Source organism: Stigmatopora argus, chromosome 8, assembly GCF_051989625.1.
Source record: "Stigmatopora argus isolate UIUO_Sarg chromosome 8, RoL_Sarg_1.0, whole genome shotgun sequence".
In the NCBI taxonomy this organism is placed as follows: domain Eukaryota; kingdom Metazoa; phylum Chordata; class Actinopteri; order Syngnathiformes; family Syngnathidae; genus Stigmatopora; species Stigmatopora argus.
The window spans coordinates 16,670,001-16,695,433 of record NC_135394.1 but is presented as its reverse complement, the minus strand read 5'-3'; the positions used below and the strand labels follow the sequence as shown (position 1 = coordinate 16,695,433).

Genomic DNA, 25,433 nt, shown 5'->3' with positions numbered 1-25,433 from the left:
AAATATTGCGTGTGACAATGGAATAGATTATTTCTATTTAAAAAAAAGGCCTATTCTGGCATCCTTGACGGCGGTAATGAACAAATCCAGAGCAGCGCGGCGAAGACCTCCGAGAGCAACGTCTAAATATATTCGGCACCCTCATTTGCGTCTATTGCGTTTAATGAATTCTTCCCCTTTCTTTTATGTGGCATCAAAGGCAAAGAAACGTACTAAACGTCACCTTTTGTGATTTGGCGCCAAACTGGGACGTCGGGGCGAGCTTTCAAGTAAAAAAGAAAAACATTTCCTTGTTTTTGAACAAATATAATTAGGCTGGCGCCCGTAATTTGTGTTTAGTAAAACACGTCGGGTCCTTGATGAGCCGTTCCCGCGGGACGGCGCAGGCGCTTTGTACGGGAATCCTTGAATTAACGCCGGCCGGGGCCTTTCACTTTCCAGAGATGTTGTTCAACAACGTTGCAACAAGTTGCTCTCTGCGGATTTAAAAGCTCTCTTGGCATGTAAAAGGAGAACAAAATGGAAAAGGGAGTTGGACGGCTTTGTTCTGGTTTTCAATTTTAAAATATGGTGGGACGTCTTCGTCTACTTACAAAATGAACGGCAGATTTTTCTGGATTTTTCTAGTAAAAATAGAGCAGTGTTTTAGATATAAGTTATCTCATTTGTTTCACGGTCCTCAGAAACGGAAAAATAAACCCTTCAATTTCCATTTTAAAATGCAGTGGGAACTCTACTTACAAAATTAACGGTTTCCAGAATTTTCCAGATTTTTTGTAAATATTAAAGTGTTTTAGATGCTAGTTTTGTTATTTGTTCCACGGTCGCCCCCTCAAAAAATGGGAAAATAAACCCTTCAATTTTAAAATTGAATTGAATTAAATTGAATTAAAATTCAATTTTTAAAAAACGTACAAAATTAATGGCATTCCAGATTTTTCTGGATTTTCTAGTAAAAATTGAGCAGTAATTTAGATGTAAGTTATCTCATTTGTTCCACGGTCCTCAGAAACGGAAAAATAAACCCTTCAATTTCAATTTTAAAAAGTAGTGGGACCTCTACTTACAAAATTAATGGCTTCCAGAATTTTCCAGATTTTTCGTAATTACAAAAATGTGTTAGATGCAAGTTTTGTTATTCGTTCCACGGTCGCCCTCCCAAAAACAGGCAAATAAACCCATCAATTTCAATTAATAAATATGGTGGGACCTGTACTTACAAAATTAATGGTATTCCAGAATTTTCCAGATTTTTCGTAAATAGAGCAGTGTTTTAGATCTAAGTTATCTCATTTGTTCCAAGGAAACTGAAAAATAAACCCTTCAATTTCAATGTTAAAATGCAGTGGGACCTCTACTTACAAAATTAATGGCTTCCAGAATTTTCCAGATTTTTGTAAATATTAAAGTGTTTTAGATGCGAGTTTTGTTATTCGTTCCACGGTTGCCCCCCAAAAAATGGGCAAATAAACCCTTCAATTTTAAAATGCAGTGGGACCTCTACTTACAAAATTAATGGCATTCCAGATTTTACTGTTTTTTTCTAGTAAAAATAGAGCAGTGTTTTAGATGCAAGTTATCTCATTTGTTCCAAGGAAACTGAAAAATAAACCCTTCAATTTCAATTTTAAAATGCAGTGGCAACTCTACTTATAAAATTAACGGTTTCCAGAATTTTCCAGATTTTTCGTAACTAGAAAAGTGTTTTACATGTAAGTTATCTCATTTGTTCCACGGTCCTCAGAAAGGGAAAAATAAACCCTTCAATTTCAATTTTAAAATGCGGTGGAACCTCTGCTTACAAAATTAATGGTATTCCAGATTTTCTGGATTTTCTAGTAAAAACGGACCAGTGTTTTAGATGCAAGTTATCTCCATTTGTTCCATGGTCCTCAGAAACGGAAAAATAAACCCTTCAATTTTAATTTTAAAATGCAGTGGGATCTCTACTTACAAAATTAATGGCTTCCGGAACTTTCCAGATTTTTCGTAATTACAAAAATGTTTTAGATGCAAGTTTTGTTATTCGTTCTACGGTCGACCCCTTCAAAACGGGCCAATAAACCCTTCAATTTTGAAATGCAGTGGGACCTCTACTTACAAAATCAATGGCTTCCAGAATTTTCCAGATTTTTCGTAATTAGAAAAATGTTTTACATGCGAGTTTTGGTATCTGTTCCACAGTCGCCCCTCCCAAAAACGGGCAACGAACCCATCAATTTCAATTTTTAAATGCAGTGGGACCTCTACTTACAAAATTAACAGCTTCCAGAACTTTCCAGATTTTTCGTAAATAGAAAAGTGTTTTAGATGCAAATTGTATTATTCGTGTCACGGTCGCCCCCCAAAAAAGAGCAAATAAACCCTTCAATTTCAATTTTAAAATGCAGTGGGAACTCTACCTGCAAAATGAACGGCTTCCAGAATTTTCCAGATTTTTCGTAATTAGAAAACAACTTTTTTTTTTCCAAATTAACCCCAGACCCCCCCCCCAAAAAAAATTGAACTCTAAACCACAAAACCGGTCAAAAACACCAATCAACAAAAAAAATTCCGAAAACGCCGAGCCAGCAAACGTTATTATTTTCCCCCCCTCCCTTTGTGAACTAAAGTGATGGAGATGGCGCAGGGCCCCAACGGACGCCATCTTTGAAATATGCATAAAGGTTAAAACAACAGTTTATTCTATGCATCACAATCAAAGACCGCCAGCATTTCCCCTGCCGCATTGCCGTGCGGGTGAATATTATATCTGCACACACACAAACACACACAAAGCGTGCAACCACATACACACAACATGGCAGTTCTAGTGGGAATATGTTAGACTTGCTATGGAGAAAGGGAATGGAAAAAGTAGAAATGTTCGGCCAAAATCAGATGACGGAAAAAAATAAACTGATTACTTTACCGTATTTTCTCGCATATTAGCCGCCTCCGCGTATAAGCCGCACCCTTAAAATTACCTTAAAATGGTTGAATTTGACAATTTCTCGCGTATAAGCCGCCCCCCGATTCACAATTTTTACCTCCATATTGACGGTTTTAATAGGGAGTACAAATGTGTTATTTTGAAGGGAAAATTGCAAGAAAAATCGTGGTATTTCTGAGATACTTTATAAATCGATTGCTAGATTGCACGTAGACACATTCAAAAAGGAAGTCATGTGAGCAGTACAACCAGGAAGTGTGTCCGTAGTGGTCAAGTATGTCATCCTGACGTAAGATGGCGGCGCCCAGAGCGAGCAATGGCAGGCAAAAGTGAGTTTTTTCACGTTTTATGCAAGATACAGTTTTTTTTCTTATTGAATTTAATTTATAGACGTCAAAATACATTTTGTTTAGCGTTTTATCTATTTATCTTTTCTCTAATATGAAATAAATGACCGTATTGCCCGCATTGTCTTGCATTATGGCGTTTTGTTCATGTCAAGTCTAATTTATGCGCATATAAGCCATACCCTAGATTCGGTCGTCATTTTTTTGAGTTACAAATACGGCTTATATGCGAAAAAATACGGTATGTTCTTAGTTTTTGATCAACTAAAAAAAAACCGTATTTTCACGACTATAAGGCGCACTAAAAATTAATTTTATTTATCTTTTTTTTTGGGGGGGGGGGGTTGAGTGTAAAAGTAACCTTTTGATGTGCGAAATTACATTTAACTCATTGATTGCGAGGGATGTCCAATCCAGTTGGACTGTGAGGGTTGGTAGGCAGCCATCGTTTGAATAAAATGAGATTCAATTTATTTTAACGTATTAATTTGATGAATTCTGAATTGAGTTTTTGGAAAAGGTTAAAAAAATTAATATATTTTTGCACTGAATAAAATTTTTCCCCTATTTTAAGCAGCAATTTTTTCAATTTAAATTCGATATTTAAGTTTTAATTTTACTCGATTACCGTACTTTCACGACTATAAGGCGCACATAAAAGTCTTAAATTTTCTCCAAAATAGACAAGGCGCCTTATAATCCAGTGTGCTTTATATATGGAAAAAAAAGTGTCATTCATTGAGGGTGCGCCTTATAATGCGGTGCGCCTTATAGTCGTGAAAATACGGGACTTAAATACAGTAAGTCAAGGTAATGTTTTAAAATTTGTGAAATGTTTCTTACCTTTGGTGGAATGGTCGGTCCAGAAGGGTAGGGGTCCAGACTGGGCGGCACGTCAGTGATATAGGTCTTCTTAGGACCCGCTACTTGATAGGGTTCGGGTCTGGCGTAGGCCTGCTGATCCTGATAGGGACCCGGACTCATCGGGGAGAACCCCGGCTGCGGGGGCCCGTAGGCAAAGTCGGGCCCTTTGGCCTGGGCCGGCACGTAGTGCGCCTGGGGGTGTGCGCGCGCCGGCGGCTGCCCCCCGCCCAAGTGCTGCCCGCCCCCGCTGGGGTGCTGGGGGCTGGGCTGAGCCGAGCGGACTTGGACGTTGAAGGTGGGCTGGCTGGGCGTGGACGCGGTGGCGTAAGACGCCGCCACGGGCTGCAGTTTCGCCGGCAGCGTGGACGAACCGCCGATTTGGGATCTGGGGGTCGACTTCTTGGTGGCGGTCAGGGGCGGTTGATTGGGAATGACCATGCGCTTGTAACCCGTCACTGGAGCGCTGGGGGTGGAGGCCGGGGAGGGTCCCAGGGTCTGCACAAAGGAAATTGGACATTTGAAATAAAATGAAGTCCAATTGACAATTGTCTACACTCAACACATTAGCCAGAGTTAGCACATCAACTACGAGGCAAAGAGCCACAAAATATGATAAGAAGCAACGAACCGCATGCGGCTCGAGAGCCGCGAGTTCGCCATCCCTGACCTACAGTATGAATACATTGAATGGAATGCCTTTATTGCTGTTTTTTATGCTTTTGTAGCTACAAAGTGCCTATCAGGGTGAAAAACCCAAACCCAGGGGCCGGATCAGATCCCTTAGCGGACCACTTCTGGCCCGCCAGCCGCACCTTGGACACCACTGTCTAATTAAATATGAAATTCTGCCTTTTAAGCATGAATTGAAAACATGAAAGAAATTGATTTAATTGAATTGAATGCTTTTAAGGCTTTTTAGTGCTTTTTATGCTTTTTAAATTATTTTATAGGTACAAAGTGCCTGTCAGACCAAATAACCAAAATCGAATCCCCTTAGCGGACCACTTCCAGCCCACTAGCCTCACCTTGGACACCCCTATCTAAACAATAAATATGAAATTCTGCCTTTTAAACCTGGATTAAAAACATGAAAGAAATTGATTGAATTGAATGCTTTGAATGCTATTTAATGCTTTTTTATGCTTTTATAGCTACAAAGTGCCCATCAGACCAAATAACCCAAATCGAACCCCCTTACTGGACCACTTCTGACCCGCCAGCCGCACCTTGGACACCACTATCTAAACAATAAATATGAAATCCTGCCTTTTAAACCTGGATTAAAAACATGTAAGAAATTGATTGAATTGTATTGAATGCTTTTATAGCTACAAAGTGGCCGTCAGGCCAAATAACCCAAATCGAACCCCCTTAGCGGACCACTTCCGGCCCACGAGCCTCACCTTTGACCCCCCTATCTAAACAATAAATATGAAATCCTGCCTTTTTCAACCTGGATTAAAAACAACATGGGAGAGATGGCGGGCGATAACACCAAAAAAAAAAACAGATCTAACGCAGTCCCAAAACTCATCTTTGTGTTCCCCTTTTGGTAACTTTTAATAATTGGCTTTTTTAATTTTTTTCATTTTTTTGTGTCTTTAGGCGCTAACCTAATAAGGCCCCCCTTCCCTTCCAAGGTTAATGACAGACCCTTTTTAGACAGGCTGGGCGCGTCTGACACTGATACGCCACGTTGAGCTCCAAAAACAAGGAAGACTTTGGCTCCGGCGCCCCCGCCATTGAAACGTGATTGAGGGTCTTTTCCTCGCCGAGTCAGCACGAGCGGCGAGCATTTGGCCCCGCCCCCAAGCCGGCCCGATACTCTGTCGGCAGTAAATTTGCTTTGTTTAAGTCATTTCAGTCTTTAAATTAAAATTGCAAAACAGAATGCTTTTTATTATTATTTTTAAATATTTGTTGTACTTGTACAAAAACATTTCTTCAATAAAAATAACAGGGAAAGGAAAATCCATTACAAAAACAAAAAAAAAATACATAAAATACTCTGCACTGGTGTTTATTTTGGAATTTATCAAGAAAACCGATCATCTAAAATAATTATTTATATAATAATTTATAACGACTAAAACTAAAGCCCAGATTAACATAATAGCATAAAATGTGAATTATACCATATAGTATACGAACCTATTAATCGATCAATCAATCGATTCGACGTCTAAAAATAACCCAAAAAAACTAACAAGCTTCCAATCAGATTTTAGCGCAGATGTTTGAAAGAAAAAAAAATAAGTCCATAATTATAATAATAAGAGAAAATCAAATCAAATTTGCATATGTACGCTGCTAAATCTCCACTGTGCCCTTTAGGAAGAAACATTACTTCAATTAAATGTTTCATGGCTTTTAAATAGCGCCGATTATTCCTTCATTTCTTCGGGGCCTTTAGCGGTTAGCGGTTAGCTTGCTGAAAAAAAGAGGGGGTTGACCCCTTCCTAAATAATTACGCCGCCACGGTACATTTTCTACCAATTATGCGACGAAATGAATCATATGCGCGCAATCGGACGTTCCGGGCAAAAATTTTGGGGGATCCGCCCACGCAGATAGCGGCCATTTTGAGGCCAAGATTACACTCAAAAGAAAAACCGCTTTCGGGTTTGTTCGCGATAAGTCGTCGCCGGTCCGACAGCCCGTTTTATGTTCACGTCACCCTCTTGATTTAAGCCTAGCAACATAAAGTGGTTAGCGCCTCGGCCCGCCTCTGTCAGCTGGGATAGGCTCCAGCACCCCCGCGAGCCTAGTGAGGATAAAAGCTTCAGAAAATGAGATGACAAAAAGTAATAATCCAATATGATGGGTCATAAATTTGTATAAAATTCATCCATGGGTCATAAATTTGTAAAAAAAAAAATAATAATAATGGGTCATAAATTTGTATAAAACTCATAATGGGTCATAAATTTGTATAAAATTCATTTAATGAGTCATACATTTGTATAAAACTCATATAATGGGTCATAAATTTGTATAAAATTCATGCATAGGTAATAAATTAGTAAAAATAAAATCATATAATTGGTCATCAATTTGAAAAAAATCATATAATGGGTCATAAATTTGTATGAATTCATCCGTAGGGAAGAAATTTGTAAAAATTAATCATATGGGTCATACATTTGTATAAAATTCATGCAGAGGTAATAAATTTGTAAAAATTCATATAATGGGTCATAAATTTGTATGAATTCATCCATAGGGAATAAATTTGTATGAATTCATCCGTAGGGAATAAATTTGTAAAAATTCATATAATGGGTCATAAATTTGTATGAATTCATCCGCAGGTAATAAATTTGTAAAAAATCATATAATGGGTCATAAATCTGTTTGAAATTCATCCATGGGTAATAAATTTGAAAACAATAAATTCATGCATAGGTAATAAATGTGTAAATATTCATATAATGGGTCATATAATTGTATAAAATCCATCCATAATTAATACATTTGTAGAAATTCATATAATGGGTCCAAAATTTGTATAAAATTCATCCATAGGTAATAAATTTGTAAAAACAAAAAAAATCATCCATAGGTAATAAATGTGTAAATATTCATATAATAGGTTATACATTTGTATAAAATTCATCCATAAGTAAGAAATTTGTAAAAATTCATATAATGGGTCATAAATTTGATTAAAATTCATCTATAGGTAATAAATTTGTAAAAATCATATAATGGGTCAAAAATTTGTATAAAATTCATCCATAGGTAATACATTTGTAAAAAATTATATAATGGGTCATAAATTTGTGTAAAATAAATTCCTGTAATTAAATATAATTAATTTTAAATGTGTTGATTAAATTGCAAAAGATCGGTTCTATGCATGTATTTTTTTATAGTGAATGATTTAAAATGTGGCGCGGTGGAAGAGTGGTTAGCGTATTGGCCTCACATTTTTGCGGTTGAGGGTTCGATTCCTAGGTGGGTCCTTGCTGTCCAGATCGCCCGCTTCATGTATACTTATCTTCATTTTTTATTTGTTTTTTTGCCTTAATCGGTTTTGTTTAGCGTTTGTGTGACGAACGGTCGGACGGACATTTGGCGCCCACAGTGGGAAGCATCTTGGCCTTGTGTGAGAATAGAAGAAAGTTTTGGAATTAAAAATATATATCATAATTCAGCGCTTCCTTCCACGACTACGGGGCTTTTCCTAAAGCTTGAAAAAAAAAAAGAGCAATCTTCCACCCTGGGTGATTTGGAATGCAAAGTTAACAGTTTTGAGCGAAGCCCCCCAAAGGCTGCCGGAGTCGCTCCTAATCTTCCCCTCACGTGGGGAAAAAAAAAAAGCTTCCCGGAGAAATTTCACGCTCAACTTGTCGGAAAAAAAGTCACTGCCAAATCAGGCTTCCGTTTTAGACGCCATTGATGCTAACGGTTTGGGGTGCTAAAGTGTTCTGTTTACTTGAGTACATTTGGGGATGAAGTCTTACCAAATACAAAGTAGATGTGTGAAGAAGAAACGCTACGCTAGGGTGGTTATTACTTATTCTTCCTTTTTGTTTCACCAATGAAACTTGGCAACAGTAATACCATGCACAGGATTATAAAACACAGTAGTAGTGGTGGGGTGGTGGTGGCAGTAGTAGTAGGGGATTGTCTGATACATACACTAAATGCAATTGTTGTTGTAGTAGTAGTAATAGGTCATAGGTCAGGTAGTAGTGAGTGAAACCATCAGTTAAGAGTTGACCATCTTTCGGCTGGTATGCATCAGTAGTAATAGTAGTAGTAGTAGTGGTAGTGGTAGTAGTAGTATAAGTAGTAGTAGTGGTGGTAGTAGTAGTGGTGGTAGTGGTAGTAGTAGTACTACTAGTAGTAGTGGTGGTAGTAGTACTAGTAGTAGTGGTGGTGGTAGTAGTAGTCGTAGTAGTAGTACAAGTAGTGGTGGTGGTAGTAGTCGTACTAGTAGTAGTGGTACTAGTAGTAGTGGTGGTGGTAGTAGTAGTCGTAGTAGTGGTACTAGTAGTAGTGGTGGTGGTAGTAGTAGTAGTAGTCGTAGTAGTGGTACTAGTAGTAGTGGTGGTGGTGGTAGTAGTAGTAGTCGTAGTAGTGGTACTAGTAGTAGTGGTGGTGGTAGTAGTCGTAGTAGTGGTACTAGTAGTAGTGGTGGTGGTAGTAGTCGTAGTAGTGGTACTAGTAGTAGTGGTACTGGTACTAGTAGTAGTCGTAGTAGTGGTACTAGTAGTAGTCGTAGTAGTGATGCTAGTAGTAGTCGTAGTAGTGGTACTAGTAGTAGTCGTAGTAGTGGTACTAGTAGTAGTGATGCTACTAGTAGTCGTAGTAGTGGTACTAGTAGTAGTCGTAGTAGTGGTACTAGTAGTAGTGATGCTACTAGTAGTCGTAGTAGTGGTACTAGTAGTAGTCGTAGTAGTGGTACTAGTAGTAGTGGTGGTGGTAGTAGTAGTAGTAGTAGTCATTGTCGGGGGTTATGATATCAAGTTTTTTAGTAGTGGTAGTGGTAGTGGTAGTAGTAGTAGTAGTCGGGGTTGTGTTATCAAGTTTTTTAGTAGTAGTGGTAGTAGTAGTGGTGGCGGTAGTAGTAGTAGTGGTAGTGGTAGCAGTAGTAGTGGTGATGGTAGCGGTAGTAGTAGTAGTGATAGTAGCGGTAGTAGTAGTGGTGGTGGTAGCGGTAGTGGTGGTAGTAGTAGTGGCAGGTTGTGTTATCAAGTTTTTTAGTTGCGCCTTACAGTGTGTGCAGTAAACACGGTAATACTACTGTATGACTTAAGTCAAGTTTTGGGCTACTACTGCCACCTCGGAATGTCAGCCAATGAGGATGAAACAACGTGTCGTGATGGCAGCAGAATAACGAGCAAGCCAAGCCACGTCCTCGCCGGTGTAACATGTTGTATTTTGTTGTTTTGGATTATTCGCACGCCGACGGCTGCCGTTGAGCGGAAGGTCAATCCGGCAGCAGGTTCACAGTTTTGACAGGGGCGGACCGCCGCGAGCCGGAGGGGCGGAGCCTCCGGGGGGGGGGGGGGGGGACGGCGTTGTTCCGTCAACGTTTGTTAGTCACCGTCTTTTTAGTCTTTGATAAACAGGGGGCCAATGACAAAGCCGAGCGGTCGCCGCTAACCCGACTCTTTACGGCCAAAAAGGCTCCTAGAAACGACGCTGACAGGCTCGACGTCAACTGCTGTCATTGTAAATTATGACGAACGCACGCGATTTGATGACATTGACACTAGGAGTAATGCGCCCGCCCGTCCGTCCTCCATGTTTTCTTCTTTGGATGTCACAACATTGGCCCCCGCAAGCTGTGTTTTTTGGGGGGGAAATTAAAGCCAACTTTGCAAATTTGCAGCACCGTTTGATGTGCGAAGTGACGTTTAATGCATTGATTGCGAGGGACGTCCAATCCAGTTGGACTGGGAGAGTTGGTAGGAAGCCATCGTTTGAATAAAATGAGATTCAATTTACTTTGACGCAAGGGTGTCAGACTCGGGTTGGTTCGTGGGCCGTGTTAACGTCAACTTGATTTCATGTGGGCCAGACCATTTTAGATATAATATAATATTTAGATTTCTTTATAGATGGATTAAAAGAACTGGATTAAAAGCCCTGAATATTCGTTTTTTATTGATCTAAAACAATGTTTATTTTAGCTTTTTTTATATATTTTTAGATTTTACAAAATGATTTTTGAACTAAAAACACAGAAAAATGGATTAAAAAATGACAATTATTGATTTAAAAGGGGGAAAATCAGGAAATTGAATATACATCGGACCATTTTAGATATAATATTTAGATTTTTTTTTATAAATGGATTAAAAGAACTGGATTAAAAACCCTGAATATTTGTTTTTTATTGATCTAAACAATGTTTATTTTAGCTTTTTTAAATATGTTTTTAGATTTTACAAAATGATTTTTGAACTAAAAACAGAAAAAATGGATTAAAAAAATGATTATTGATTTAAAAGGGGGAAAATCAGGAAATTTAATATACATCGGACCATTTCGATATAATATTTAGATTTTTTTAAATAAATGGATTAAAAGAACTGGATTAAAAGGCCTGAATATTCAGTTTTTTATAGATCTAAAACAATGTTTATTTGAGCTTTTTTAAATATATTTTTAGATTTTACAAAATGATTTTTGAACTAAAAACACAGAAAAATTGATTAAAAAATGACAATTATTGATTTAAAAGGGAGAAAAGGGACATTTAATATACATCGGACCATTTTAGATATAATATTTAGATTTTTTTTAATAAATGGATTAAAAGAACTGGATTAAAAGCCCTGAATATTCCGTTTTTTTATAGATCTAAAACAATGTTTATTTTAGCTTTTTTTTTTAAATATATTTTTAGATTTTACAAAATGATTTTTGAACTAAAAACACAGAAAAAAATGATTCAAAAATGACTATTATTGATTTAAAAGGGGGAAAATCAGGAAATTGAATATACATCTATACTCTTCATTTGAATTTGATCCTAAAACAGAAAGTCGGCACTCATGATTGACTTTCCCAGGCCACCCAAAATGATGCGGCGGGCCAGATTTGGCCCCCGGGCCACCACTTTGACACAGTGTGTGGAAAATGTTTAAAATGAATTTTATCTATCTAATTTTTTAATTTTTTTTAGAAAAAGTGTAAAAGTAACCTTTTGATGTGCGAAATTACATGTAACGCATTGATTGCGAGGGACGTCCAATCTAGTTGGACTGGGAGGGTTGGTAGGCAGCCATCATTTGAATAATATAGGAATCAATTTACTTTAACGTATCAATTTTTTTGAAAATGTTAAAAAAAGTCATATTTTTGCATTGAATTTTATTTTTCCCCAATTTTTAGCTGCGATTTTTGCAATTTAAATTCGATATTTAAGTTTTAATTTTACTTTATTATTTTATTTTGTTTTTGACTATTTTATTTCTTCTTTAAATATGATTTAACTGTAAAAAGTAGTCAGTACTACTGAAAACCTAAGTACATCCAATCACGAAATTGGCGCGTAACCATGCTTTGGCCACTAGGGGCAGTATCATACAATCAAAATCCAACCAATCAAGAAAATGGTGTCCCAATTCAAAACTCATTGCCACACGTTCAAAATCATTGGTTCAGACTCTACACCTGAAAAATGAATTAACCAAACAGGGGCGGAGCTAAAGCGGCCATCAGCGACCGATTGGCCGACGGCGAATATCACCGCTCAAGTGGAAGTGAGCGCGCGAAGAAGAAGAAGTCCACTTGTCTCGGTGAATCTATCACGAGTTTCTCCGCTACCTGACACGACGTATTTATACTGAGGGGGGCGGGGTCAGGGGTCGAATGTCACGTCGGGCCGACAGAAGCCCAGTCCTGGAAATGGCGGCGAGACGGCGGACGGAATCCGCCGGCGGCTCGACGTCACGGCGCGTCTGTCAAAGTGGCCCGATGTCACAACACGGCAACCGCGTACACCGATTGGTCGCTCGAGTGTGTGGAAACTGTTAGAGTGTCCCGAATGATTTTCTGGGAGGAATTTGAAAGTGGTTGGCGTGTCGGCCTCACAGTTCTGGGATCGTGGGTTCGATCCCAGGTGGGTCTTCACTGTGTGGAGTTTACGTGTTATCGTCGGGCTCGCGTGGGTTTTCTCTGGGTACTCCGGTTTCCTCACATATTCCAAAAAACATGCATGCTAAGCTAATTGGAGCTAACTTGTTCCTAGCTATGAGTTATTGGATTTTTTCGTGCCCTGCGATTGGTTGGCCACCGATTTAGGGTGTGCCCGGAGTTAGCTGGGATAGGCTACAGCACCCTCTGTGACACTTGTGAGGATAAGCAGTTTAGAAATGTTTTAATGTATAAACTATGTTAAATGTACATTAAGGAAATAAAGGGAAAAATGTTTTTAACATTTTAATGTACAGATGACTATTTTTGGTGATAACATTTTTGTTACTTTTTGACTATTACTTCTTTTTTATCTACATATTCCCTGATGCTTTTTGATTGACAAACAGTATATAAAATGGGAATTCAGAAATTAATGGGCACAATTTTTTTTAAAAATCTTTTAAGGGGCAGGTGACTATTTTTGGTCATAATTTTATTTTTAATGACTTTATGACTATTTCTTTTATCTACGGATGTGAAATATAAATTCAGAAATAAATGGGCAATTTTCTTTTTAATATTTTAAGGACCAGGTGACTATTTTTGGTCATAATTTTATTTTTTAATGATAAACTTATAACTATTTATCTACGTATTCCATGACATATAGGCTTAAGGACAGTTTTTTCCCCACATCCATCAGAAATCTAAACTCGCGGTAACATAACACACATTCCCTTCTGCGGTAATATGAAAAGATGTTTGGGTGGTGATCTGCCTCCTACTAGCTGACTGAAGTAAGGTGAGTGAAAGACAGTGAGAGGTAAGCGACCTGTATCCACAACAGCAGAATGCCAAATTACAAGTCCGTAACTTACACTTATTTAGGTCTTTTGCCGAGTAAACGTAGCTTATGGAGAAGCACCATCAATTTTGTCACACGCAGTTTCTGCGTGTGATGACAAGTAGGCTTTTTGTGTTGTGATAATGACGACAGGGCCTATGTCCGATTATTATTATTATTATTATTATTATTGACAAACAGTAAATTAAATATAAATTCAGAAATAAATCGACACATTTTTTTAAAAATATTTTATGGGGCACATGACTAATTTTGGTCATAATTTTATTTTTTAATGACTTAACTATTTATCTACGTATTCCATGATGCTTTTTGATTGACAAACAGTATGCTAAATATAAATTCAGAAATAAATGGACACTTAAAAAAAATATATTTTATGGTGCAGGTGACTATTTTTGGTCATTATTTTATTTTTTAATGCCTTTATGACTATTTGTTTTATCTATGGATGTGAAATATAAATTCAGAAATAAATTAGCAATATTTTGTATTTTTTATTTTAAGGACCAGGTGACTCTTTTTGGTCAGAATTTTATTTTTTAATGACTTTTATAACTACAGTAATCCCTCGATTATCGCGACTTCACTTATTGCGAATTCACTACTTCGCGATTTTTTTCAACTATTAATTATAAAAATAAAAATTCATAAAAATGTGAAAATCCACACTACTATGACTCAGCACTGGAAAAAAAAGTTATAATAGGGGTGACACTACTTTGCGATTTTTCAATTGTTGCGGCCATGTCTAGTCTACAATAACCGCAATATTTTAAGGATTATTGTATTTGTTTTATCTGTTTCTCAGTCCCAAAAAAAATTGGACGAGTTCAATGAGTGCCCTCGTAAGGTTAAAAAAAAAAAATTCTCGTGTCGACTAAAATATGAAGAAACACGGGAGAGCACTTAGTCGGAAACAAACGTCAGCGCTTGTACGCCGTTAAACGGGCGGAAGGAACACGCGGCCGACTGGATGGCGCGTTAATGAAAGATTCAGGACGCCCGACGAGATAGTTTTGTACGCGGGCAACCGCCAACACGGCTTTGATTTCACGGCCGCGTCACGTGAGGCTCGTTAATGACGCCGGCGCGTCGTTAGCTTTTAGCACGTTACGGGCAAACAAAGGCTTCCTTTCAAAAGCAAATGCATCAATAATTGGATTTTATTATTTTTTCACGTCTGGTCACAAAATGAAGCAAATTTTATTTATTTTTTACTTTTATTCGCTTATGTTATCCTAATTTGAGATTCGAATAAAACTTTATTCGTTATTTGTACATTTTTTTTAAGTTTAAGTAAAATGGTGAAATGTTTTTTTTTACTGAAAAAAGATGACATTTTGTACATTTAATTTGCAATAAGTGTAATCAATATTTTGAAATTAAGCAAATTTAATTTATTTTTTACTTTTATTCGCTTATGTTGTCCTAATTTGAGATTCGAATAAAACTTTATTCGTAATTTGTACATTTTTTAAGTTTTCGTAAAAGGGTGAAATGTTCTTTTTTAACTGAAAAAAAGATGACATTTTGTACATTTAATTTACACTTAGTGTAATCAATATTTTGAAATGAAGAAATTTTAATTTAATTTGTAATTTTTTTCGCTTATGTTGTCCTAATTTGAGATTCGAATACGACTTTATTTATCATTTGTACATTTTTTATGTTTAAGTAAATTGATGAAACATTTTTTTTTACTGAAAAAATGTGACATTTTGTACATTTAATTTACAATTGACAACAAGTGTAATCAATATTTTTAAATGAAGCAAATGTCATTTAATTTTTACTTTTTTATTCGCTTATATTGTCCTAATTTGAGATTCGAATACAACTTTATTCGTTATTTGTACATTTTTTAAGTTTTCGTAAAATGGTGAAATGTTTTGTACTGATCCGAGGCTCGCCGGGGGTGCCGAAGCCTTTCCCACCTAGCGACATACCCCCTTGATTGCATAGTAAATATTATAAATACTTATGAATAAAAAAAATACAACAATACTTTTAATCTTCAACAAAACTTACCCTTTTTTACTTCAATTATTTTCAGCTCATAACAACAACAAAAAATCACTCAAATTGCTGCCAATCCTCCCAGCCGAAATGCATTGGAGGTCTTTAGCATAGTCTACACGTTAGCATATTAAAAACTAATCAAATTCCCGAAGATTAATATGACAAAGTATTTTTCTGGATTATTATTTTTCTGCTTAAAGACCTCCTAGCAAAGCCCCGCCCCCTTAAAAAAGAACCGTGGCCGGCCGGCCGGCGGTCAGCGAGGATGCGAACGCGGGGTCAGCCTAGCGCGCCGCTAATGTAGCGGCTTGATGACTACGCTGTTTTGACACGGGTGCTCGCCTCCTTGTTAACTGGCCCAAACAGAGATGATGAACCCGGACAAGCGAGTAGCAAAACTCTCCCGGGGAAACGTTTAGAAGGAAAGCGGGAAAAAGCCGCGCTCGTACGCTAAACAAACGACGGGCTACATGTCAACATCGGCTTTAGCGTCGCATGATACGCTAATAGCTCATGCGCGCTAATAGTAAACAAATATTGAGGTGCTTGAAAATGGTGACCTCTGGAAAAATGTTTTACGATGACTGTAGTGGTCCAATTCTTGTTTTTTGATCAAATTAAAAAAAGGATATTCCAAAAATTAGAAATATGGTTTGAAAAACTACATTTAGAGGGAAGCGGGAAAAAGTGGCACTCGTATGCTAAGTACGCGCAACGGGCTAGATGTCAACATTGTTTTTAGGGCTAATGGAAAAAATACGAATTATTTATTATTTTGACTTATTTATTTATTACTTATTTAGTGAGTGTGTTTATTATTTATTTATTACTTATTTAGTGATTGTATTTATTATTATTTATTGATTATTGATTTTTTTGTTAAAGTTATTGATACACCCACCAATTTATTTATTAAGTTGACTTATTTATTTATTACTTATATAGTGATTGTGTTTATTATTATTTGATGATTATTTTTTTGTTTGTTTTTGTTCATGTTATTTGTGCATTATCCCAACTTATGTTGTTGACTATTATGTCATTAGATGTTATTACTTATTTAGTGATTGTGTTTCTTATTATTATTTGTTGATTTTTTTTGTTTTTGTTTTGTTTTTTGTTAATGTTATTGGTACACCTACCAAATTATTTATGTTGTTAACTACTTATTTAGTTATTACTTATTTAGTGATTATGTGTTTCTTAATGTTATTTATTGATTACATTTTTTGTTAGTTTTTTGTTAATGTTATTTGTGCATTATCCCAACTTATTTATTATGTCAACTATTTATTTATTTATTACTTATTTAGTGATTGTGTTTTTAGTATAATTATTTATTGATTATTTATTTTTTGTTTTTGTTAATGTTATTTGTGCATTATCCCAATGTATTTATGTTGTTGACTACTTATTTATTTATTACTTATTTAGTGATTGTGTTTCTTATTATTATTTGTTGATTTTTTTTGTTTTTGTTTTGTTTTTTGTTAATGTTACTGGTACACCTACCAATTTATTTATGTTGACTACTTATTTATTTATAACTTATTTAGTGTTTCTTATTATTATTTATTGATTACATTTTTTGTTAGTTTTTTAAATGTTATTGGTACCTTCCCAATTTATTTATGTCAACTACTTATTTATTTATTACTTATTTAGTGATTGTGTTTTTTATTATTACTTATTGATTATTATTTTTTTGTTAAGGTTATTGGTACCAATTTACTTATGTTGTTGACTACTTATTATTATTTTTTATTGATTATAAATCTGTTTGTTTGTTGTTTTTAATGTTATTTGTGCACTATCCCAACTTATTTATGTTGTTGACTGCTTATTTATTACTTATTTAGTGATTGTGTTCTTTATTATTACTTATTGATTATTTATTTTTTGTTTTTTTTGTTAATGTTATTTGTGCACTATCCCAACTTATTTATTTGGTGACTACTTATTTATTTATGAATCATGTATTTATTATTGATCTGTTTGTTTTTGTTAATGTTATTGGTACACTTCCTAATTTATTTATTATGTTGGCTACTTATTTATTTATCACTTATTTAGTGATTGTGTTTCTTATTATTATTCATTGATTATTTATTCTGTTTGTTTGTTTTTGTTAATGTTATTGGTACCTTCACAATTTTTTATGTTGTTGACTACTTATTTATTGATTTTTATTTTATTACTATTTATTTAAAAAAAGATTTTCGGCCTATATTTCAGACAGATTTGATGTATTTAGAAAAAAAACATCTAAATAAAATTACAGCATCTGTCTATGGTCGTTAGTAGCAGCCAATCCGATCATTTTGGGGCATTTCAGGTCATTTCCTGTTGATTTTTGATGGTTTTGGGGCATGTCTTGGTCACGTATTGATTTGGGGGCACTTCAAAATCAGCAAAAAGTGACAAAGAAACATCCCAAAATTCAATTTTTTCCAAGAAACCATGGGTGTTATGTTGTTAAAATTTAATCTAAATTTCAATTTAATAGTCTTCCTTTAAACGCATTTTAACGGTCTTTGTGTATCCAAGAGAATCAAAGACGTTAGCTCACGGGGTTTGACTGTACATAAAAATGATGATCAAAAATACATAACTCAATCTTCTCAGCGGATATGTCAAAACAAAAATGTCCTATTTAAAACATTTCATGATTAAAAGATGTTGCGAAACGCTCGGCGCAGCTCCGGCGCGGCTAAAAATACTTTCTTTATTTTATTTATTTTTTTTCAACCAGTCAGGAAGAAAGCAAAAAGGCGGCCATACATTAGTAAGCGCGGACGCTAACCTTAGCGCTCCGTCCGGACAGGTGGCCATCAATTTTTAACACCCTGTTGACAAAAGCTTTCAGGTCCCCGTGGCTAATACGCGATAGCACGTGTTTTTCCTAGCTAAGCTATGCACTTATACTATATTTTATTTACCAAACAAAAAAAGGTGAGGCGTATCGAAGCGGGAAAAAGTCGGCGTAGACGCGCTTGTCACATTTGGAAAGGTCAAAACGTGGCGCTTTTCAAGCACTTTCACCTAGCGCGCCGTTAGCGCACTTATGCTAGGGATGTAGCGATCGAGTATTTTTTAATGCTGGTCTGAATTGAATGATTTTTAAAATGGATACAGAGGAAAATCTATTGAGGGGAATAAATCTTAAATTAAAATAGTATCTTTCTCATGAATTTTAACAGAGCTAGCAAAAACATTTTAATCATAAAAACGGTGATTTTAATAAATAAAAAATAACTTTTTTTACAAATCACAAAATTAAGATTGTAAACAAAGTGTCTATGTAATGTATTTTTATAACGTATTTTTTAAAACGTTAAGTCGCACTATAAATAGCAAAAAATGTATAGTTGCGCTAAAGTGGCATTTTTGGGAAGGCTTTTTAATTTTTTAAAATAATTTTAATTTTTATATGTTAACGTTAAACAGGAAAACAACATGCTATAGGCATCAGTTTTTTTCGAGAAAAATATGTCCTAAAATAAATTAAAAAACAAAAAACAAAAGGCCAAATTATGAAGAAAATAAATTGCGCTTTATATTCCGGACTATACGGAAAATTAATTTATTCAGTGACTAAAATTGGCCAGCCAATGTGATGAATTGAAAAAATATAGTTGTGATTTTATTTTATATGAATAAAATGTGCAATATTTACACTTTTAAAATTTGAATATGTATTAAAACAAGCAACCATACCGTAATTTCTGGACTATAAGGCGCAATCCGCAAACTGTGTTTGTTGTTCAAATGAACACCGCACTGGTTTATACGTGTACCATAAGATTATAAGATATTCATTTACCCCTTATCGTCACAAGGTTCACGGGGGTGCTGGAGCCTATCCCATCTAACTGACTGCCTGACCAGCCCATTACACAGAGACAAAGAACAACCAATCATAGCTAGAGCCAACTTAACACATTCAACCAGCTAGCTTAGCATGCATGTTTTTAACCAAGATGAAACCGAAATACCCGGAGAAAACCTACGCACAGCAAACTCTGCACCCAAACCCTCAACCTTAAAACTGCGAGTCCAACACACTAACCACTTCACCACCGCGCTGCTACTATAAAATATGGACCCCCAAAAATTATACCCCTCATTAGTTTCATTCGGGTGGACAAAATAGCAGATTTAATTCGGAAACGGTGTATTTTTATCCGCCCGTTAGCGCACACGGAACACGGCGCGGGGCCACCGGGTTGAACGGGAGTTAAACGAACGCCGGGTTAATTATTTACATGCACGGATGTGAACTTTGTTGTCCCCGGTACGTATGTGCGTAGAACGTGTACTTTATGTACTCCATGCCTCCTTCAATCCATCAAAACAACACGACTAAATGCGCCATAGGCGACGTCAACGGAAGCCATTTTTTCTTCTTCTTTAATGCATACTGTATGAATCACGTGTCTGTCTGTCCTACATTGATTGAAACTATTTAGTTTAGTGCCCAAGGCTTTGACTTTCTTTTAATATCCTTAAAATAAAAATATAAAAAAAATCCTTATGTAGGTCGAGGCACATTTAAGCACAACTGCAAAACAAAACGGGGTCGACTTCGGGCTTGGCTCTGGATTTTGACGCGCTAATTAGGATAGAAGATGGTCAAAGAGTGCTCATAAACAAACGATTATGACTCAACAAGATCCATAGCTATTGAAATTAGACAAGAATTGAGATATTTTACTGTTAGCCTCTCTAAATACCCAATTTTCACCAAAATAAAGGCTTTTTTGTCTCAAATGCGAGTTCAATTTTTTCACTTTAGCTCATTGTGGTCATGCTAGCAGGCTAGCTAGGGTATGTTTCATGCTAGCATGACCGTAATGTTGCGTACGTTTAAAAAGAGGCTGCTGGATTAAAACTGAATTTTATTGTGATTTATCGGCATCATGTTTACTGACATTAATTACCGTATTTTCATATCTAGAGGGCAATTTCTGTATTTAGCCTATACACAAGGCGCTTTGGCTCGTGCTAGCATGACATGACACTTTTTTTATTTTTAAAAGGTGGCAGGTGCAGAACTGAGTTTAATTGTGTTTTATTAGCGTCATACTTAGCCATTATGTTGATTATTTATCGACTATTTATTTTTTATTATTATTTGTTGACTATTTACCTGTTTGTTTGTTTTTATTATTTGTGCACTCATTTATGTTGACTTTTTATTTATTGAATATTTATTTTTTATTATTTGTTGAATATTTATTTTTAGTATTATTTGTTGAATATTTATTTTTTATTATTATTTGTTGAATATTTATTTTTTATTATTATTTGTTGAATATTTATCTGTTTGTTTGTTTTTGTTATTTGTCATTTATCATTTATGTTGACTATTTATTTGTTTATTGAATATATATATTTTTTTATTTGTTGAATATATATCTGTTTGTTTTTGTTATTTGTGCACTTATTTATGTTGACTACTTATTTATTTAATTATGTATTTGTCTGTTTGTTGTTATTTGTGCATTTGTGGTGAAGGTTTAAATTTAAATATACTTGTATAATGACAAAAGCATTCAATTTGATTTAATATCGGATAGGGAAATTTTATAAAGCGTAATATAATAACATGCTACAGTAGCATGGATGCTAGCATGTTTTAAAAAGGTAGCAAGGAAAAACTGATTGTTTTTTTATTGACATAATGTGTATTTGCATTTAAGTCCTCATCTTTTATGTCTGACATAATGAGGTAATAATAATAACAATAATTAGCCTGAATCCCTTTATTTATTTATTTTTTTCCCAAAAATGTTTTTTTTTGTCTAAATCAAGGGCGTCCGCTTTAACGTCAACTTGATTTCACGTGGGCTGGACCATTTTAGATATATTTAGATTTTTTTTTAATATAAATTGATTAAAAGAACTGGATTAAAAGCCCTGAATATTCCGTTTTTTATAGATCTAACACAATGTTTATTTGAGCTTTTTTTATATATATTTTTTTAGATTTTATAAAATGATTTTTGAACTAAAAACACGGAAAAAATAGATTAAAAATGACAATTATTGATTTAAAAGGGGGAAAATCAGGAAATTGAATATACATCTATACTCTTCATTTTAATTTGATCCTAAAACAGAAAGTCGGCACTTATGGTTTACTTTCCCGGGCCGCACAAAATGATGCGGCGGGCCAGATTTGGCCCCCGGGCCGCCACTTTGACACATGTGCTCTAAATCATGATGCAGGGCACCTCTAGTAAAATTTTCAGATTGTGCCATTCTACCATTTTATATCAAACTGTTTACATATCATATATTGAAACAATAATTCCATTTTTGGTGTTCCTAAAAATTAAAAATAAATCGGAAAAATGACTATTTTAAGAGGGTGATGTTATTTAACATCGGGGATCAGTGTTTTGCAGGCGTCCAAACCATTTTCGCGGGCAGTGTGGATATATGAAGTTCAAGACTGAGAAAACAAAAAGGTGTCTGGAAGTGTTTTGGCCGTTACCTGAGTGTTTCGGGGCCGGTATGGCGAACTGCTCTCCAGGTCGGCCAAAATACTGGTGAGAGAGTCGATCTCGGCGTCCAAGCTGGAGCGCCGTTCTTCCAAAGTCTTTTCGGGTCCTCGGGTCTGCTACACACAAAATGGCAAAAATGGTTAAAGACTGCAAAGCTTTGTGATGAGGTTCACATGTTCAAAAAGTCGGGATATTATTGTTGTCGAAATGTATGTTAGTCCCCAAATGAACAGGTAATATTTGTATTTAATATTGCTGTTAATGGCAGCCGATGAAAAGTAAGTCCTTTTCAGGGTTGGCAACTCATTAATTAATTGAGCACTCTGTTAGAAAATCCATTTGCGACTACTTTGAGGACCTAAAACTGATCAAAATATTGTTTTATTGGTTTTTAATTTCAATTTTAGGAATCAGCATTTTTGGGGTCAGAAGAAGCGCAAAGAAAAACTACACATTTTGTCTTAGTTTTTCTTTAAAAAGGGAAAAACAGTCAATATTCTTATTCTATTTTTTTTTTTAGAGTTATTATTTTATATGAAAAAACTAAAATAAAAACAGTTAATATTCTCATTCTATTAATTATTTTAGTGTTATTATTTTCTCTGAGAAACTAAAATAAAAACTGTCAATATTCTCATTCTATTAATTATTTTAGTGTTATTTTCTCTGAAAAAATTAAAATAAAAACAGTCAATATTCTCATTCTATTAATTATTTTAGTGTTATTTTCTCTGAAAAAATTAAAATAAAAACAGTCAATATTCTCATTCTATTAATTATTTGTTTTTATCTTCTATGAAAAATGAAAATAAAAACAGTCAATATTCTTATTCTATTAATTATTTTAGTGTTATTATTTTCTATGAAAAATGAAAATAAAAACAGTCAATATTCTCTTAAATAAGTAGATTTTTTTATTATTAAAAATACTGCTATTTTAATGTTTTTTTTTAAAAGGGGAGAAAATATTTAACATTGTTTGATTGTAAAACTTTATTTAAATTATATATATACACATTATTTTAGCTAATAACATGAAGTCAAAGTGCATGATGTACATTTGTTGGCTAGTCATAAATATATATATATATATATATATATAAATTTATTTATTTTTTAAAAAGTGCTCAATCTTTCAGAAATTGTATTTCAATTTTATTTTAGCGAGAAACATAAAGTCAAAGCGCCTGAGGTGCATTCACTGGCTATTGGAAATGACAGTTACTAAAAAAAATAAACACTAAAGCGCATGGTGTGTTCACTGGCAATAGGAAATTACTGTTTCCAAAAAAAAAACACTCCCTGATATGTGCTCAATCTTTGAAAATGTTTTGTATTTATATTTTTAGAGAGAAATATTTAGTCAAATAACACACTTGCCGCCATTTTGCCACCCGTGCTCTGATCTGTTAGCCTATTAGCATATCTGCCAAGTCATTTTGAACTCATCAAAAATAAAACCGGTTTTCCTCGTCGCGACGACTTCCCGAAAACGTTTTTTAACTCGAGACACAACTAATTGACCTTAACGACCTCCGTTTTACGCCAGACTTGAAAGCGCTCACGTGCGTTTCCGTCAATTGTCGCGTTTTCTTTTTTTGAAAGACCAACGAGGGACGCTGGCGCAACCCGTCGGAAAATTACTCAACATTCGCCACAAGTGAATCTTTGTCAAGCGGGGCTTCAAATTAGCAAACAATTAACAATTATTTAGCAGTCAGTGTTACTCATCATCACAATGGAATGTCGAGCGCTAACTGCTACTTCTCGCTATTTTGTTTTTTTTGTTAATTTTGTTCCTCACCAGGTTTCAAAGCCAGCGTTGTCGAGTGAAAACTCGTTTGTCTAAAGGAATTTTTTAGATATATTTAGATTTTTTTTTTTATTATAAATGGATTAAAAGCCCTGATTATTCCTTTTTTATAGATCTAAAACAATGTTTATTTTAGCTTTTTAAAAATATATTTTTAGATTTTACAAAATGATTTTTGAACTAAAAACACAGAAAAAATGGATTAAAAAAATTGCAATTATTGATTTAAAAGGGGGAAAATCAGGAAATTTAATATATACATCTATACTTCATTTTAATTTGATCCTAAAACAGAAAGTGGGCACTCATGATTTACTTTCCGGGGCCACACAAAATGATGCGGCGGTCCAGATTTGGCCCCCGGGCCGCTACTTTGACACATGTAGCGTATACAATTTGAAGAAAAAAAAGTATACATTTACAGGTATGATGCTAGCTTACAAAATATTTACCGGCATGCCCCCAAAAATGTAGAGAATAATAACTGTGGAAAATTTTGAAATGTTAGGTGTACACACTATAGTATTTATATTGCCTACTTATAGGAAATTCACTTTGGTTATGGAATGGATAGAGCGCGAAAATCGAGGGAATACTGTAATACTAAACACGCATTTTCTAAGTAATTTAAATTAAATCCATGAAAATAAGGAGGTACCCTCGACATATGAGCAATTTGAGATACGAGTAAAAACGTGAGATGTTGCTCATAACAACATTTTTTTTTGCATGTTTTTTTTCCTGTTAGTCAGTGCGAATGCCGGAGCTTGTTCGCTAATACGAGAGGAGTATGTACTACTTGTCGTTGGCAAGTGGTCGTGAGTTATCCTATTGTGAGGACATTTGTGTGCATTGTTTTGGGAATATTTTGAAGGGAATACAAAAGCAAACAACCCTCGATAGGTTGCATCTGAAAGTCGGGGTGGAGGCGGGGCCAATAGAGCCAAGAAAGGTATCAAAATTTCAAACAAAATTAGAATTAAGTTTAGTGTATGTTAGCTTAAATTTAATTTTGAGTGTGTCTGCACTGTAATCCAAGTTCATTTCAATTTGTTTATGTTATGTTACGAGCGCGTTGCCGTGCAAAAAGTCTACCCCCTCTCCCCTCTGTGAAATCCGTCTAATTTTAGTACCATTAAACACATTTTAGTACTATTAAACCACTAGTTCACCGGTGTCAAAGTGGAGGCCCGGGGGCCAAATCTGGCCCACCACATCATTTTGTGTGGCCCGGGAAAGTTAATCATGAGTGCCGACTTCTGTTTTAGGATCAAATTCAAATGAAGAGTATAGATATATATTAAATTTCCTGATTTTCCCCCTTTTAAATCAATAATTGTCATTTTTTAATCCATTTTTGGTTCAAAAATCATATAGTAAAATCTAAAAATATATAAAAATATTTTCTGTTTTACACTTTAATATGGCACATAATAACATTTTTTCCAATCCAATATCCTGTTTTGGGTGTTTTTACAGAGGG

At 35.1% G+C, this 25,433-nt stretch overlaps 1 protein-coding gene across 6 annotated transcripts in view; it reads right to left on the bottom strand.

The window, feature by feature from the left end:
* The window catches only part of lpp (LIM domain containing preferred translocation partner in lipoma), a 147,445-nt gene that overhangs the window by 55,237 nt on the left and 66,775 nt on the right, over window positions 1–25,433 (bottom strand). For all 6 annotated transcript variants that reach the window (XM_077607419.1, XM_077607417.1, XM_077607421.1 and 3 more), the window contains exons 5-6: window positions 22,128–22,250; window positions 4,123–4,638 (exon numbers count right to left, since the gene is read on the bottom strand). In XM_077607419.1, the coding sequence (XP_077463545.1) occupies window positions 4,123–4,638; window positions 22,128–22,250 (639 nt within the window). The remainder of the gene's footprint in view (window positions 1–4,122; window positions 4,639–22,127; window positions 22,251–25,433) is intronic.